The 18,308-nt window shown below is 48.9% G+C and overlaps 1 protein-coding gene across 1 annotated transcript; it reads right to left on the minus strand.

Annotated features, from left to right (window-relative positions):
• Positions 1-3,247: 3,247 nt before the first annotated feature.
• Positions 3,248-17,836, minus strand: AJUBA (ajuba LIM protein). Its single transcript, XM_037503048.2, is given in 9 exon segments — positions 3,248-10,077; positions 10,516-10,584; positions 11,283-11,334; positions 11,416-11,546; positions 12,274-12,336; positions 12,426-12,493; positions 13,976-14,077; positions 16,772-17,189; positions 17,192-17,836. Coding segments are annotated over 9 exon segments (1,644 nt in total). The 5' UTR covers positions 17,807-17,836; the 3' UTR covers positions 3,248-9,951.
• Positions 17,837-18,308: the final 472 nt, after the last annotated feature.

The raw sequence follows: 18,308 nt of genomic DNA on the forward strand, positions 1-18,308 counted from the left end.
AATAGTGTGATCCAGTGCAGAAATTTTATATCCCTGGTCATCTTGTCAGCTACCACTTTTCATGCTAATATTAAAGTGCTGTCATTTTCTAAGGCTTTTAAAAATCATTTATGCTTCCTTAGCTCTGTAGTGCAGCATCATTAAATATCAGGCATAATGTCCCTAACAAATGGCACTTGGAACAAAATAGCAAACATGCTTTTGGTGACTCAGAGCTTATCAGAAATCTACTGAAATTTTGTCTCTCAGATTTGCCAAGTTTTCTAATAGGGCACTGCAATAGGAAGCTTTGGCTAAGCAGCTGTAAAGTACTTGGGGAATGAGGAGGTGAAGGGTGCAGAGGCCTGTCTTCAGGTGGAAGGCGAGAGAGGATAGGCACAGGAATCCTTGAATCAAACCTTCATATGCAATTATCTGTTCCATCTGTCTCAAATAAACTGTGTGACCTTGAGCTTCAGGTTCCTTATCTGTCAAAAGGAAGAATTAACATATTTCTAACTCCTCCAATCTCCTAGTGTTGATGTAATGATCAAATGAGATAATGGCTGAGAAAGTGCTTTGGAAAGACTATCAAAGTAAGATGTTTTTAAACTGACACTTATTAAGCACTTATTAAGTGCCTTGGGAGAGACACAAAGATAAAGATGACCCAGTCCCTGCCCTGAAGAAGTTCATACTCTAGTTGAGAAGACATGCACATGGAAAGTAGATAAAATAAGGTAGCAAAAAGGTGTCAAAAGAGGAGTGTAGATTATAAGTACTAGAGAAATTTGAAGATGTCCAGAATTCTTTCTGCAGGAATGAATAGGAAATATCATGAAGTAAATCTTATCCTAGCTGGGCCTGAAAGGAATGAAAATTTGAATTATTTAGAATGGAGGAAACATCCCAGCAAATGAAGGAAGAGACAGGGAGTCCAAGTTGCATTCTAGATCCAAGAGGAAATTGGAACAGCTTCAGGGAAGTACTTTGTAGGCCAGATCTACATAAGACCAGAAAGTTGAGCCTTTAGACCACTCCGACAGTTAAGACTACAGAGTAGTGCTGAAAAAAGGATCTTACAATCAGAGGTCATCTGGTGTATTTGAGCCGAGAATGAATTACTAGATGGGCCCTAGAATCCATTCGCTCTCTTACGTTCCCTCTCCCCTTTTCCTGGATTAAAAAAAAAAGTTTTATTGAGGTATTTTGGCATGTGATATTTAAAGTGTGCGACTCATTGTTTTGACATAACATAACCCAGCACCTCTAATTGTGAAACCATTACCACAGTTAGGACAGTGAACAAATGCATCACCCCCTAAGTGTCCCTTTGAAATTCCTTTCTGCCCCTTCCAGCAACTGATCTGCTTTCTGTCATTACAGATTAGTTTGCACTTTCTAGAGTTTTATATAAATGGAATGAAATAATGATCTATCTATCTATCTATCTATCTATCTATCTATCTATCTATCTCTATCTATTTATATTTGGGTCTGGCTTCTTTTCACTCAGTTAATTTTGAGATTCATATATATATTGTTGCTAGTATCAATAATTCTTTTTTTTTTAAGTTCATTTTTTTTTATTAATGAGAAATAGCTAATCCTCTTTAAAACTATAATTTGGAACCTCCCTGGTGGCGCAAGGGGTTAAGCACAGCACTGTGAAGCTGTCCGCAGCCACTGCAGCATGAGTTCGATTCCTAGCCAGGGGGATAGCCATACAATGCAGCAGACCTCTCCTGTCTCGCCAGCTGCTCCCCTCAGCAGTGTATTTCAGTCAGTCTGCTTGTTCTGTTCCCCACTCTGTCTCTGGTGGATACTCTCTCTCACACACACACACACACCACCCCTGCCGCACCTCTGGCCTGTACCCCAGGCCTGTACCCAAGTTCTTGTATGCATAAATAAATAAATCTTCAAAAAAAAAAAGACCAAACTGTAATTTGAGGGGGTTTGTATCTAAGGAGGTGCTTTCCCCAAGACCCCGGGGTATTTATCTCAGTGTTTGACATACAAAAGGCATTTGTTTAAAGAATGAATTTTTGTTTTTTTCAGGAGGAACGCTTAGCTTTTGTGGGCCAGTCTTTCATCAGTGTTGTTCATCTCACCTTCTGCTATGCCATATGCAAAGTACAGTCACTCACTTTCTAAATGTCTTTAATGATAAAGCCAAGAACGTGATCAAGTATTCCTGAGCTAATTTTTTTTTGGGGGGGGCGTTGTTAGAAAGGCATATAGAATGATTAACTAGATATAACTCCTGCCCACAATCTAGCTCTAATTTCTTTTTTTTTTTTTCTTGAGAGAAAATTTAAATTTATAAGATTTTTATGAGGAAAACTACAAAAACATTATCGAAAGTTAAAATGAAAGACTTGAACAATCAGCTAGCTATTTTATACTTCTGGTATGAAGACAAATATTTAAGGTGTTTATCTGCTATCTCCAAGTTACTATTCATATCCAATTCAGTCTTTGTTTTTTATTTATTTTTTATTAGATAATAAATTTTATTGTTATATTCCCCATACAATTGCAGCGCCCCCATTCTGACCCCAATCCCTCCCCTCCCGCCCCTGCCCCCCTAAAAGTGTCTCTGGTTCATAGTTTTTTGTTGATTTTGATTTTCACTTTCTTATAGTTATTCATTTTCCTGGTCCCTTATTTAAGTTTTCTAGATTCCTGCTATGAGTGAGACCATCCGGTATTTTTCTTTTTCTTTTTGGCTTATTTCGCTGAGCATGATCCCTTCCAGCGCCATCCATGTTGCTGCAAATTGCATGTGTTTATCTTTTTTGAATGCTGAGTTAATATTCCATGGTGTATATGTACCACATCTTCTTGATCCAGTCATCTATTTTTGGGCATTTGGGTTGTTTCCAAAGCTTAGCTATTGTAAACAGTGCTGCTATAAACATAGGGGTGCAGGTGTTCTTTGGAATGGATGTTTCTGTGTCCTTTGGGTAAATACCTAGGAGTGGAATTGCTGGATCATATGGAAGCTCTATGTTTAGTAGGTCCAGAAATCTCCACACAGCTTTCCACAGTGGTTGGACCAGTTTGCACTCCCACCAACAGTGCAGAAGAGTTCCTTTTTCTCCACACCCTCGCCAACATTTGTTGTTGCTAGTTTTTTTAATATGTGCCATTCTCACTGGTGTAAGATGGTATCTCATGGTAGTTTTGATTTGCATTTCCCTGATGACAAGTGATGTTGAACATTTTTTCATATGCCTGTTGGCCATTTGCATTTCCTCTTCAGAGAAGTTTCTTTTTAGCTCTTCTGCCCATTTTTTGACTGGATTATTTTCTTTGTTGTTGTTGAGTCTCATCAGCTCTTTGCAGATTTTTGTGATCAGTCCTTTATCATTAAGGTTGGGTGCAAAAATGTTCTCCCAGTTGGTGGGGTTTCTCTTTGTTTTTGTTATTGTCTCTTTTGCTGTGCAGATAGCTCTAATTTCTTGAAGGCATTGATTGCTCTTAGAGCAAGCATTAAAAAAATATTCATGTAGATGCTTTTAACTTGATGATAAATGTAAATGGGAGTCTGAGAAAAAGTCTACTTAACCTTTCAGACTTGGGTATTTCTTTGTTGCATTGTTTAGAATTATGGAGAAGAATGGAAATCTGCTGAGTACATTGTAGGGACTCTGCCTCCCACACAGTAGCCAGGAAACAAAATGATGCTCCAAAGATAGATATTTCAGGTGAGTATGTAGAATTCTACTTATCCAACTAAAGGAAACTTTTCTCACACTGATAATTCCCGGTTTAAGTAACCACTCTCAAAGCTAGGATGTTAACATAGCCATTGGACCTTGGAATCACACATAATTGAGCAATTGTTTAGAAAAACTTAAAATAAGTCACACCACTTTGAAAGTATCTGAAGACAATAGCCAGAATATATTATGGTATTATAGATCAGGAACTAATTTCAGAAATAAAATTTTTTACAGGCATTCAAGAGATTTTAGAATTATTTTCAAAGGTGTTCGCTGGGAAATGAAGGTATTCAAAGCCACAACTATTGATGATTAAGCTAGAAAATTTCACGCCCATTGTAAGTACATGATTTAAGAAGAAAACAAGTGGATAAAGAAAATATGTAATCAACCTATGACAGCAAATGAAAATTCAGAACAAATGTTCATAATGTACCATTTTTGCAATTGCTTAACCTTTCCAAGTGTATTTCAAACCAAGTCCCTTGCAGCTTCAAGGATTGCCTGTCCATGAAAACTTTTGTGATACAAATCGGAATGAGACCAACTTTACTTTGAGACACAATGTGAATTAATATATAAACAAGACCTGATAAGAAATTTTGGATATCAAAGAAATGCTGAGCAATTTGGCCCAAAAAATGGGACAGATTGAAACAATTTTTACCAAAGGAATATGAGACAGTAAAGGAAACTGATTCAGAAGACAATGACAAGTATCATTCTGGAAAACTAGACATGAAGCACAACATGTGCAGATCTTGTTATAATGGGTCCAGTGTGCTGCAGTAATGCGAAAACATGTACCACGCTGATAAAAGTATTTCCTTGGATTTAAAACTGATGATGACATGGTCTTATACTGAGTTACCTATGAAAGAGATTTTCTCCTTTACAAACTGCATTAGAACCAGTGGGAGAAAAAGACCAACTAAAGGGCATTTGGAGTTTCATGCTTGGGAAGAACATACATTATAAATTTTGAAATGACTCCTATGATTTAGGTGTTATGGCAAAGAAAAGCAAAACCTTGAGGAAGTTAGCAATTTAGTATACTTTTTTATATTCCATTTACCAAAGAGAAATTTTGCTAAACTAATTTACCGTATGCAACCATGGTAGCTAAGTAGATTAAGTATTACATCTGGGTTTCTCATGACTGGATTTCCTTATAAAAGACACAGGCACAGATAATTCTGGAATGGATGTTTTTCTTAGGCAGCATTTCAAAACAAATTTATTGGTGCCTTCAAATGATTACTGATTGGGTAGGAGGTCGAGTTCTATGAATGGGGAGCCCATCAGGATCATCCAAATCAAGAATTTTTTGACTCAGAACTGTCTACTGGAACCAGGCAGGTAAGCAATGTGTGAAGGGCACAGCCAGAGAGTGGTGGGGACTGTGACAAACTAAGTAGGGAACACACAGAATTAAGGGCAGTGTCATTACTTCCAACCACTGCGGCCACGTGGGAATGGAAGCCCAGGGAAGATGGAGCTTCTGATTATGCAATACCCCTTGGAAATATAGCTGTTCCTAGACAATATCAGATTTTGTAAAATCTCTAGAACTGTAAATGTTGGCAACCAGTTATTTTATTTCTAACAACGTATTATTATTACAGAGGCAGTACACATGTACAAAAATAGAAAATGTAGGCCAGTAACAAAACATATTCTCACCACTCTGAGATTACCACTTTAACACATCAGTGTATAACCTTTCAGATCTTTTTTTCCCCATAAATATAGACATTTCAGAAACAAAATATGGTTACCCTGTACATATGGCTTTGGAACTGACTTTTTATTAATGATTTTGACCTTTCCATTTCATAAATTTCCACCTCATCTAATCCCCTGTCCAGATTCAAAATTTTCAAATTAACCCCCAAACACCTTTTTATAATAATTTGTTTAAACTAATAGAGTAACCAGGCCTATACACTATAGAATTATTATACATCTTATGTCTCTCTGATCTAGCAAATTTTTTAAAAATTGTACTGACTTGCTGAATAGAGCTGGCCAGTTGCACTGCATAATACCTCACCTCCTGATTTGTCCAGTTGCTTCCTATAGTGTCCCTTAGTTTATTTCTCTGTCCCTGGTATCTCCTGTAAAGTCAAGTTATATCTAATATTTTTTCTGGGAATAGGGAGCAGCTGTAATATATACTAGGTTGGGTGATGTATTTTGCATCACACCAAAATGGTCTACTGATTCTAGGAAACAGTGCTGAGTCTGATCCCTTCAAAAATACTATTTCTGTCCTCAAGACAAGAGAGTGACACTATCCTTGGCACCACGAATATCCAGTTTACCAGCCATTTCACCTGTGTTTTTTCAATAATCTTTGTAAGAATCAATAGTTTTGTTAAAGATCACAAAAATGCTGTTTCCCAATTCTATCATTCTTTGTAAATTTGTTTTCCCTCAACTAGAGTCCTAATTAATATTATAAAAAATAACTCAATGCATGTGGGAGCAGGATTCAGCCTGTAGGCTGCCACCTTCTGATCTATATAAGCTAAGCCAAAGTCTTACCTCTGTCATCTGCACTCTGTGGCATTGTCTTTTGTGACACTCATTTACTTTGCACTTGTTGACATGTTGCTTGTAATCTTCTCAGGCATTTTATGTATTTGTCTCCCTAGCTAGACTGTGACCTCCTCAAGGGCGGCACTCTCCTGCAGTGCATTTCCTTTGCTGCTCTTAATGTATTTTCATAGGTAGTTGGGTGACTGTTAATTCTAATTAACAAAAAAAGCACAAGAAAGAACAAAAAGTTGTCATTATTCTCTCTGGTGTTCCCTGGCTTTCCCACTAAAACTTCCCCTAATGATGTAGCATAATGAAGTACTTATCTCATTTATAGTCCCTCTGATGGGAGATAGGAAGGAAAAGGTAAAATAAGCTCTTACTAGTCTTCAAAGATTGGAAAATCATTTTCCAGCTGCATGACTTTAGGTCAGTCCCATCATTACTCGGTTTCTATTTGTTCATTCAGTAAAATATGGTGACTGGGCTATCTCTACAATGACACCCTATTTGATTCTAAGTAATACCTTTTAGTAGATATTCCTCCTAAACCATCTCTCCCGGCTTGGAGAGCACCATGGCTCCCTTCGCACTTGTCAGCACTATTCTTTCTAAGCTTAGGTGAAATAATACCCATAGTTGACAGAATTTGCCTCTGATGACTCCTTTCCCTTCCCAGTGAGACAGGCTGGTCTCACCTCTATGTCCTGTAATAATTTGCGCACATTTCCAAGGTCAAGCTTTAGTCCTTTACAATGTGTGGACGTTCCAAGGTGCAAGGACCTACACGGCAACAAGTCAGCGGAGGCCCAACCTGAGATTATCTGTGCGGCAAGGGAGGATGGGAGGCAGAGCGGTTAGAACCTCACCATTAGGGCTCTGAATGACCCCGGCCAGTTCCAGGGTACAGTTCCTCCTGAAAAATAAAACAGGTGTTCCCCATTCTTTTCATCTCAATCCTATTACTCTCCTTTCCCTCTTTTTATTCCATCCTTTATAGGTACAATCTCATCCAACTGACTTTACATGCCGGGAAAGATCTCTTTCTCTACCTCCTTCCTGACTGATCATAAATGGAACCTCAGCATTTCCCTAGCCTTGGGAGGTGAAGAAGGGAAAACAGAATCACCCCTGAGCTTACTCTTCATAAACCACATTTGGAACTGCAGCAGCAAACAAGCTGGCCAGAGCAAATAGCTGGAGTCTGCAGTTAAATGCTGACCCATGTCCTGCGACTTTCATCTGAACACACAAAGTAGATCCATAATTGTTCCATTTTCTCCTCTCTCCATCTCAGGACTAGTGGCTATTGATGAAAATCAGGTAGCAAATTGGCCAAACAAGCCTACCGGTTGCTGTATCCTTGGTAGCCTCACATGAATCTTTCACCTATCAACTGTAAATATTCAATGCCACTATTAAGGATAAGCAACCCCCAGAAAATAGGATGACAGGAAACTCTTGCTTTACAGGCTACACTTGGGAGCCTGCCTCTGCTGTGTAGTGACTGGGGCTACTCCTCTGCTGCAACCTGCCATTCCTGGCCCTGTCCTTGTCAGATGTTAGCACTGGCTTTCCCTCTGAAAGGAGTAGCCCCAGCAGCAAGAAGAGCCTTTGGGGAGCCCCAAGGCTGGAACAGAGGACAATGAACAATGTATGGAGCCTAAATCAGAATAAGAGACAAAGGGTAAGAGTAACAGAGCAGATAACACCCCCAAGAGTGAAAGACAGAACTCAAGGGATGGATGTAAAGCAATACATGCTTATCTGGATTTCCCAGACCTGGAGCAGTCTGCCGAGAAAGGATCTCAGTCATGGTCTTTGTATTTACTTAATTAATAGTTAACAGTTCAGGAGAAACAACCCCAGCTGCAGAACAAGTGAACTCATTTCAGAATATTTATCCCTTAAAAATAGTACATCCCCATACCCCTGGTTCTCTATGAATCTTAACACCTGCTCCCACTCCCACTCTCATTCATAGACCTCTTCCAGGCAATTTTCAGGGTGGTCGGTACAGTCATCTTAGAATCACCCCTAACTGTGGCTTTTCTGTTCTCAGGAGTCATTTCCAATATGAAACACTGAGTGACAGAAATGAAGATTAAAGATCAAAGATTATCAGAGTAATTAGCCTAAAACCAATTCACCTAGAGGCAATTAGTCTAAAACATTTATCAAATCTGCAGCATTTAAGGATTTAGCAGATTCAACGCTTTCTCGCTTTTTGTTGCTGTTGTCTCTATAACCTTCCATTGCCAGTCAGCTGAATGTGCCATACGCCCGTTCATTTGTTTAGAATATATTGGCATTTTAATAGGAATGTAGAAATTAGACCAAGCACCAAAGTCATATTAAGCTCTATTACAATTTTCCAGGCATCTGCTTTGTAAAGAAATATTGGATTAAGAAACAAAAAATTATACACAAAATGTCTGTACCAATTATATTTATTGCTAGAAACTTTAAACTTTTTAAAAAGTAAATAACATAGCAAAAGATATCCATACAGGTAGAAAGCAATCTCATCATTTACAAAGTGCTGCAAATTTGATAAATTTATGCTGCTAATAATAATTTGGAAGTACTCTTGGATGAATACATACAAGTCCTTGAAATACCCAAAGCATCACAAAAAGAGAACGGACACCTAAACAGATATAAAAACATCCAGCAAGGAACTGAGCAGTTGGCAAACCGGACATTAAGTGAGCTGAACTTTAAGCAAACAAGTTTTCCACAGTGAACTGGCTATAAGAAACTTAGCTTTAGGTGAAACAATTGTAGCCACACTGGCTGGAACCAAATCTGTTTTTCCCTCCGGCTCCCCAGAGTGTCAGGGCTGGCAGGTTGCAGTGGATGTAACCTGGATCCCTCTGAGAGGTGGCAGGTCTACATGACTAAGTTACTAGAGTATGAGCTATACTGACAGGGAAACAAGTGTGAGTGACCTGAGAGGAATGGAGTACAAGTACAAGTATCTGTATTTGTGTATGTGTCTGTGTGTGTGAATCCACCCATGTGCTGGAGGGCTCAGTGCACTTGAACCTGGGAGCATGCAAGGTCATTTCTCCCCCATCTGAGAAGAGGGACCAAGTACAGGCACCCAGCTAACCTCTCCAAGCCCACATGAGTCCCTGAGTTACAGGCAATACAGGCAACAGGGCCCCCCCAGAGCTGGACCCCAACCCCGGCAGAGGGGTGAGCCGCTCTCCTAGTCATCAGAGAGGAGGTGGCCAAGAAATAACTCCTTTAATAAAGTCCAGAGTCTCCACCTCTTCATTCAGATACAGAGAAAAGATGCTTATACCCCTTAAGGTGTAAGAGTGAGGAGCTCCTAGATATCCTGTCTTCCTCTAATCCAGAACCAGAACACTGCTTGACTTACGCAAAGACTAGAATCAGGTGTTTAGAAAGCACTGGGACCCGTCTGTGTGTGCCTGCGTATATGCTAGATAGCACATGTTGCACACGTGGAAGGAGCGCCAGTCAACTCTGCCCTTGAAATTCGAAGTGTCCTCCTCTACTGTCCATTTGGAATGTCACAATCTTTGGGTCTCTGGCCCTTGGGGCCCTCCCCAGAGGACTCTTCTGCCAGGCCTACGGAGTAAGTACATTCCTTGCCGCGACTGGCCTTGGAGGGGCCCACTGGCCAGAGGAATTTGTCAACGGTTGTGATGGCAGCAGCAGTGACTGCAGTTCAGATATAGTTGGCAGGGGGCTGTCGGGCACTGAGCCGCTGCATGTGACAGCCGTGGCAGAGCAAGTGCCCGTCCAGAGGGAAGCAGCAGCAGCCTTCCTCATCACTCAGTTGCATCCGGCAGTCCTAGGGGAAAAGGACACCTAGTTCACTTCAGCTCAGGCACCTCAGGCATCTTGAAAGTCTGCCTTGCTCAATACCAGACTCTTAATGACTGGAAGAAAGGAGGTGGAGTTGGAAGGATGGCCATCCCGAAGAGAAACCTGAGAAAATACCTCAGCTGGACACCAGGTGCCGCTGCTCTAGCAGAAACAATGAGACAGGCTCCCCTTTCCAGCAGTTACCTGGAGTCCTAGTTTGATCTTGACTGGCTGGAGAAGCCAGATTCAGCAAAGACTAAACCCCTGGACCAGCGAGAGGGGCTGGATGGCGATAAAAGAGACTACAGATAGGTAGGAGCACCTTGCTGGTTTTCCATGCCCTACAGATGAAAGTCATTCTAGAACTTGACTCCTCCCTTAGCCCCATTCCAAATTCTCCAGGGGCCCTGACCCCAACACTCACCTCGCAGTGGTAGCACTCAAAGTGATAATCTCGATCCATGGAAATCACCCTCACAATGTCCTCACAGCCCTGAAACATGCAGACCCCCATGGGGATAAGAGGAGCATGACACCAACTCCATCCTCCCCTAACAGACCACCCCCCACACGCACTAATGGGAAGATCATATAAAAGCGTCCAGAGCCTCTGTGTAGCTCTGAGACGGCCTTTATAAATTCTACTGGAACCTTCTCCCTTCCCTTCCTTGGCATTGGTTCAGTGTCCTGATGGAGCTGACCCTGCTGTCTAGGAGCCCAGTCTGGCCTAACCTAGCTCTCCCAGTTGTGGGGAAAGCAGAGGAAGGGAAAAAGGCAGGCATGATAAATTAAGAAGGCTAAGCCGGGTACAGGCGATCCAATAAGACTGCTTCTCCCCCTAGGCACACCCTAGGTGCACGAGCATAAATCATCTCTGAACCCTTCCTATAGCCCCAAGGATTCTCCCCACCTTTCCCCAGGCCCTACATCTGGGATAGAGGGACCCTGACCTTTCCTCCTCTGGACTGGTACGGAAGAGATGGCGCCTGAGCCCAGGGAGGCTGTCAGACATGTCTAGGCCCGGATGTTAGGGTCAGGGTGATGACCCTGAGAGCAGAGTCACACGGGAATCTTTGCAGAGTACATTCCTCAGCACCACCGTTTCCCAAGGGAGGTCAGACCACATGTCCCCATTCCCTCCCCAGAGGCAGCTGCACTGGCTGCCTTGCAGGAGAACCCAGACATACTGACCTCTGAGGGGAGGATGGGTTGGCCGCAGGCCGCACATTTGGGAGCGTAATTTCTGTAAGAAAGGACAGAGATGAGCTGAGGTTGGGGAAGCCCCGAGCCCAGTTCCACACCACACCCCAAGGGGCGGACTCACTTGTGATAGTCAGTGACACAGTACACCTGGTTGGAGAAGTCCACTGTGAAGGGAATGCCGTCCAGGCACTTGTTGCAAACGATGCATCGGAAGCAGCCTGGGTGGTAGGACTTCCCCATCGCCTGCAGGATCTGGCTCGTGGCGGGAGGAGAATCAGTCTCCCTCCAGTCCTGGCTCCCCAAGTACCCATTACCCTGCTGCTCCCACTCATTTCATCCCACCCCCTGCTAGCCTCCAGGAACAACGCTCTACAACTGAAGGTGACCAGGGAGTTTTAAAATGGAGACAGAGACCCTGAAAAAGTCTTAGCGCGTACCCAGGGCCATGGCAACCAGGCCTGGCTGCATTAGGATCACCCAGGAAGTTTTTAGAGCCCATCACTGCCTGGGTTCCACCCCGTAAGTATTCGTCACGACCTCTGGTGATGACCCAGGCAACAGGGCCCCCAGAGCTGGACGCTAGGTGATCTGCTAAGCTGCTGGGGTTGAAAACCACTGATGTAATCCAATCTCCTCTCTTGCAGAAAAGAAAACTATGTTCCAAACGATGCCAGTCAGAAACAGAAAGGGAGTTAAGACCCAGGACCCCATGCCATGCTCCTAGCTCAGGCTGGTGGCCTGGTCTCGCCGACAGTTTAGGAGAGGCCAGATCAGGGAAACATGAGGACAGCAGGACCAGGGGTCTAGACTTGATCCCATAGGCAGACACTGTAAACAGCTGCTTATGTAGGAATGAGATGAAAGTGATTTAGCTGGTGATGAGTTTCCTCCCCCTGCCTTTTCTCAGTACCCATTTAGCCCTGGATTCCACTCATCAGCCCCTCAGGCTCACAGTCTCAGCCAAAAACACTATATTTACCTTCTCCAAAATCAAATGACCACAGACACAGCATTTCTCAGCTGCCTCCTGGAACCCTGAAAACTAAGAAGAAAAGACCAAGGGAGTCGTAAAAAGCTGAGAATGACCTGATGGGTGGACCCCATTCCAGGCCCAGGGGATCCCTCACTCACCAGATAATCTTCCTCACAGTACACAGAGCCATTGACGCTGTAGAAAGCCTTGCAGCGCAAAGTTCGCCCTAGAAGCAGCAGACAAGGGCTGTAGGCAATCCCGGGGCCCAGGCACAGGGTTTCCCCTGCTGCAGGGTCACTGCTCCCCAGTGTTGCAAGATGTATTTAAATCTGAACTTTAGCGCTTGTCCTCCACCTGCTGCCTGTCGTCCCTCCCCACACAAAATCCATCTGATGCAATTCCAATCTGCTCTGGTCTCACCCTTGCCAAATTCCCCTCTCTTCTGCTTCCTCTCCTCTGTTCCTCAGTTCCTGCTTCCTCAACAGTTTTCAGTGACCCTCCCCTAAACCAGCACCCTCCTCTCCAGTGCCCAGTGCCTGGGAGCCATCTGAGAAAGCAGAACCAACCAGGGCTGCAGAATGTGAAGGAGCCCAGAAGGTTCGTACAATGTGCGCGGAGACCATCACGTCATCCAGGCCTTGCCCTCTGGGACCTTTCAACCAAGGCACCTCTTTGCCTGAGAAGAGCTATCCTGCTCTCCCAGCCTGTCAGCCTCCTTCCGGGGAGAGGTCAGAAGGCAGTGGAGTGACAGGGACCATCTGCTCCAGGGAGTCTAAATCACCTGAGATGGGGGAGGACTGAGAACCGGGTGGAGGACAGGAGGGTTGCCCACCTCTGTTCTCTGCTCCTCAAAATCTCCACTTCCAGCTCTGCCTGGTGGTCTAGAAAAACTGACTCAGAAACTCAGGAGACACAAGGGTATAGAGAAGGAAAGAGACATACCCAGAAGAAGGACAGACAGACAGATGAACCTAAAGAGAACCAGGCAGAGCGGGGTGTGGGGGTGAGAGAAGAGCTGAGCCTGGAGTCAGGCAGGCAGATAGGAGATTAAAGGTTTAGCAAAGGAATCAGAGTGGGTAAGCAGTGGGGAGGGGGTAATGAGAGAGGTGAGGGAAGGGCTGGGGAGTTAAGGGCACTGGGAGCACCCACCCCCCCTCCAGGCGGGCCTCCTGAGCTAACAGCAACGGGCATTCCTGGAGCGTGATGTCATCAGCTTGGCATGGCCTGGTGGCCTGCACTCTAGCGAGGTGGCTGAACTCTGACCAGCCAAGAGAAAACCCCCCACTCCGCCCCCCCATGGCCCCCATACTCCCCCAGCCCACCCCCACCACCCCCCTTCCCACATTCCAGTCTTTCACTGTCGCCCCAGGCAACTCGGCTGCCCAAGACCAAACCCCACCAAGAGGAGGCTGAGGCCGAGGGCCGGGCTGGAGTCCAGACTGGGCAAGCGGGGAGGCAGAAGAAAGGAGGAACAGAGGGGAGGAAAGAGGCTGAACAGAGGAAGGGAGAACTTCACTTCAGAAAGCAGACCCACTTTGGGGGTGGGAGGGCCAGGTGCTATAGAGGAAGGAGCAGGAGAGAAGGTGGGCAGCAGTGGACATCCAGGCACATGGTGGGACAACTACCCTGTGAACAAATGAGGAGACTCTGCTCCCGTTTCCGCAGGCCCGTGTGAGTATGCATGTAGGGGCCTGGGGGCTGCACTCACCACAGGAGCAGCAGACAAAGCACTGGGTGTGGTAGAGGCTGTCCAGGGCCTGGCAGGCGTTGCTCTGCCCATAGATGCCTTTGTTGCACTTGATACAGGTGCCTGCAGGTAGAGAAGAGGCTGTTAGCATCACACCCTGCTCCCCCAGCTCAAAACCAGGGATTCTCAATCTTTTAGGATCACCAGTCCCTTTAATGAGCTCCCTTCTGGGAAGAGAGGGTACTGAGAAGTGGGATGCAGCAAAGTCTTGGCTGGGCAAATCCATTCATGTTTACTGATTAATCAACAGATATTTTCTGGACATCTATTTTGTGCCTAGCAAAAACACTGTGCCCAGTACTATGGAAGAACTGGAGAAAGTCAAAAACACACTCCTGGTCCCTGGCCTTTAGGTGCTTAGTTTCTGCTGAGGAGAAAAGATTAAATAGGCAAGGAACTCTCACTGTAACCAAAGAGATACCAGTCCTTGAGGGCCCAGCAGCAGACTTAAAAAACTTGCTAGAGAAAGTAGGCTAGGCCCTCTCTGGGAGCTCGGTTTCCCCATCTGTAAAAGGAGCTGCTATTCAGCTGTAGAATGACTTCTCTGCTCCACACCTTCAGGCTTCCAAGGAAAGCAAGAAGGATCCGGCTCAGCAGAGGGCCCTGTGCAGAGGGGACCACGTGAGCGTGACTCCTGTGGGGAGGTGGCTGCTGAGAATGCAGGGTGTGTTCTTGGGATTGAGGGTTGCATAGGAAGGGGGGGAAGGGTGGCAGAACCCCTAATATCTTCCTGTCATCGTCTATCATGGGAGATACAGAGCTGAACTGCGCTTCCCTGATATGCCACCCCCTTCCCCCCAAATACACACACCTGGCTCTGGCACCCGCCTTTCCTGGGTGTGTTCTTTCCTCCCTCCACTCCCCAATTCCAGGCCCATGAGTGAGGGCTAGGGCCTGTCTTTGGGGAGCAGATCCCAACGGGCCCGCCTCACCCCACCCCACCTCTCCCCCTCGGCACTGTGCCACACTCCTTGCCTGTTGGGGCCCATCCCAGTCTTTGCCCAGGGCCTTGGGAGCCCGTGCAGCAGCTGCAGCCACTGATGGGCCCAGGCCTGTTCTGCTCCCACCCTCCGGCAGCTGGGCAAGGCTGGAGCCAAGGAAGAGGGCCCCTACTAGGAACAGAAGAAGGAGGGTACAGTCAGGCTGGGGGTCCTGTAGAGGAGGCAACCTGACCACTGGAGAAGAGGTGCTACCTCTGAAGTCAGAATGTGGCATCTCATGGGAGGGGAGATTTGCCCCAAGGCTGCCATGCAAGGGGGAACCCTGTTGGTGCCATTTCTTTGGGAAACCGTGGACATTATGAGAAGACAAGAGCAAACTGCTCAGGCATGTCCACCTCACCAACTCTAACCCAGCATATCCACACCTATGTTCTTCCTGCCCTCTTATGCTGCGCCCTGACTGCTTCTCTTCCTTTCGGCTCTCATGGTTTAGCCAAAGAAATTTGCCACCCAATAGCCACTTCTCCTGGGTCTCAAATGGAAACTGCTAAAAGGATCCTGCTGCTTAGTCTCCCTTGACCAAAGATCATCTGAGGGTTTTCCTCTCTCAGGGGGGAAACTGGGGTTGAACCAGGCAGGGCCCTTCCAAGCCTTCAGCCCTGCTACCTCTGAATCTCCTCCCAACCTGTCTTGCCTGGTTGTTCTGTTCCTTTCCCTACTCACATTTCTAGCACAGGGGTCTGTGGTGGTTACAGTGCAGGAACATGGATGGTGAGAGAAGTGAGCAGCGGCCTGGAAAACTGAGGCCAACGGCCGTGGGGGTGAGCTCTCCACTTTTCTCTGTACTTCCCATCACAATCAGATGGGCATTTCTTTATAGAGTGAAGCGGTGCCTGTGGGTCTTGGTTAGAAGATCATTCGATACCACATTATCTCCCCCACTCACTACCACCCCCGTGGCAGAGACATACTTTCAATTAATACTTCTCAAAGGGAAGCAAGGACCAGCGACCAGGTTTCCTTAACAGCAGTAGCTAGAAAGGGGCTACCTCTACCCTGAATTCTAAGCAGGTTATGGCCAAAACTGAAGTTACACGGGGTCTTCATCCCTCCAGGGGCGATGGCATCCCCGGGGCACGGCTTCTTGCCCTGACTTCCGGAGAATGGGAAAACAGAAGCTAGAACGCCCATGCCCGTCTGGAGCCAGGGCCCCGGCACGGCAGCAGCAGCTGTATTCCTGCTCCCCATCCCAGGCGCCCCATCCTCCCTCCCAGGCGCCCTTTCCGGGACGGTAGCCACCGCTCCGCGCGTGCTAGGAAGCGGCCCCCAGCACCCCGCCCTGCACCCCGCGCCGCGCGGCGAGCCCCGCCCGCAGGCACCTGGAGCGCCCGGGCAGGAGCCGGCACGCACGCGGCGCGCCCGGGCGCCCCCCCACCCGCGCATTCCCCGAATTCCTGCGGGCGGAGCCAGGGCCCGGGTGGGGGCGCGGCGCGCGGAAGCCTGCAGGGGCACCGCCGCGAAGGGGGGAGCGGGATGGGGGAGTCGCTCACAGCCTCACTTGGTCCCCTCCCTACGATGCCTTCTACAGCAAAGCCCCGAGGCTCCCAAGATACCCAGGAGAGGTTGCGTTTTCTAGGGCTATGGAGCCCCTGATTCATATAAAACCCCGACCCATCTAAAACCCTCCTGCCAGTTTCCCCGGCCCGGGGGTCCACCCCCAACCTCCCAGTTCTCGCCACTGGGGCCATCAGAGCAGGGGGCGCCGGGCGCAGGCGGCGGCGCGTCCCGCGCGTGCCCGGCCCTCCGTCCTACTCACCGAAGTAGTCTTCCCTGGCCTCGGGCTCCCGCATCCGGACCCGGGCGACCTCCGGGATGAAGGCGCCCGGCGGCTCCTCCAGACCCGACGGCTCAATCCCCGAGTGTTCCCTGCGGGCGCCGGCTTCTCGCCCCGCGGTGCCCGCCGTCAGGCGCAGCAGGGCTGTTAGTTCGTCCTGGTACCGGGCGCCCGCGGCGCAGTCCCCGTAGCCGGTCACCGAGTGTCGTCCGGGTTGCGCCCCGCGTCTCTCCAAGGGCCCTGCCGCGCCCACTCCGGCCCCGGCCAGCGCTCCCGGGCTGCCGAGGGCCGGGGGGTACGAGTGGCGGCTTTCCTGGCAGCCGAAGCCCGCGGGCCGGTGGGCGCACAGTCGGTCCAGGGCGGCGTGGAGCTCCGGGTAGGCGGACGGCACCCCTCCCGGGAGTAGCCCGCCGGCACCCCGGCCAGGGGGGGCCCAAACAGGCACGGCCCGGCGGGCAGGGGGCTGCCGTGGCGCTGGTCGTAGCCCATGCTGATGCCGCTGGTGCGGTTGCTGCAGGGTCGGCTGCCCCCGGCGCCGCCGGCCCCCGCCCCGTCCAGCAGGAGGCTGCCCCGCGGGCTGGACGGCTTGCTCGCGTCGCTGGCGGAGCTGCTGGCGAAGCTGGAGCGGGGGCTCAGGGCCGGGGCCGAAGTCTCCAGCCGAAAGTCGGGGGGCAGTGACTGAGGTAGAGGCAAGGCCCGGGTGGGAGGAGGCCCCCCGGGAAAGGAACCTTCGTAGCGCTGAGCCTCAAAGGAGCCGCGCGGGTTCCGCTCAGCGTCCAGGGGGCCTTGCTCCCGGGCTGGGTCCAGCGGCTCATCCCCAGGTGCCCCAGCAGCTCCACGGGGCCCTGATTTCCTAGGGCCCCCCAAACCACTCTGGCGCGCCTTGCCCGGGCCGGGGGTCCCATCAGACCCAGCCCGGCTAGATTCACCCTTTCTGCGGCCGAACTTGGCGCTGCCGGAGTCCGAAAGTCTTAACTTCTCCAGCAGGCGACTGGCCTTCTCCCCCAGGCGCTCCATGCCCTCGGGCCCGGGGCCGCCGGCCCCCGCCCCGCCCGGCGCCCCGCAGCGCCTGGGCTGCCGCTTCTCGGTCCCCGCGGCCGGACCTCGGCTCCCCGGGGGCACGGGGTAGGCACGGGGGGTTCAGCGGGCGGCCCGGATGCCGGGTGCCAAGAGCCCCACAGCATCCCCCGGCGAGAGGGGCTGCTGCCCCCCGCGCATCAGGGGCTCCGCGGGGCGAGAGGGGCCCGCGCGCCGCTGTCCCGTCCGCGGCTCTGGCGGCTCCGGCAGCGACGCTCCCGGCCGCCCCGCTCTCCCGGGCCCCCGCCCCCCGCGCTCCCACACTCAGCGCAGCCCCAACTTCTCTCCCAAACTTTTGTCTGCCCGGCCGGATCTACTTTCCGGGGGGCGGAGCGCCGCGCGCAGGGGAGCGGGGCTCCGCGCAGGGATCCGGCGGCCGGGCGGCCGGGCGGCGGGGCCGTCCTGCGGGAGGAGAGCGGCCGCGGCCGGGAGAGGCGGGCGA

Source organism: Talpa occidentalis, unplaced genomic scaffold (assembly GCF_014898055.3).
Source record: "Talpa occidentalis isolate TD23 unplaced genomic scaffold, MPIMG_talOcc4v2.1 talOcc4.11, whole genome shotgun sequence".
In the NCBI taxonomy this organism is placed as follows: domain Eukaryota; kingdom Metazoa; phylum Chordata; class Mammalia; order Eulipotyphla; family Talpidae; genus Talpa; species Talpa occidentalis.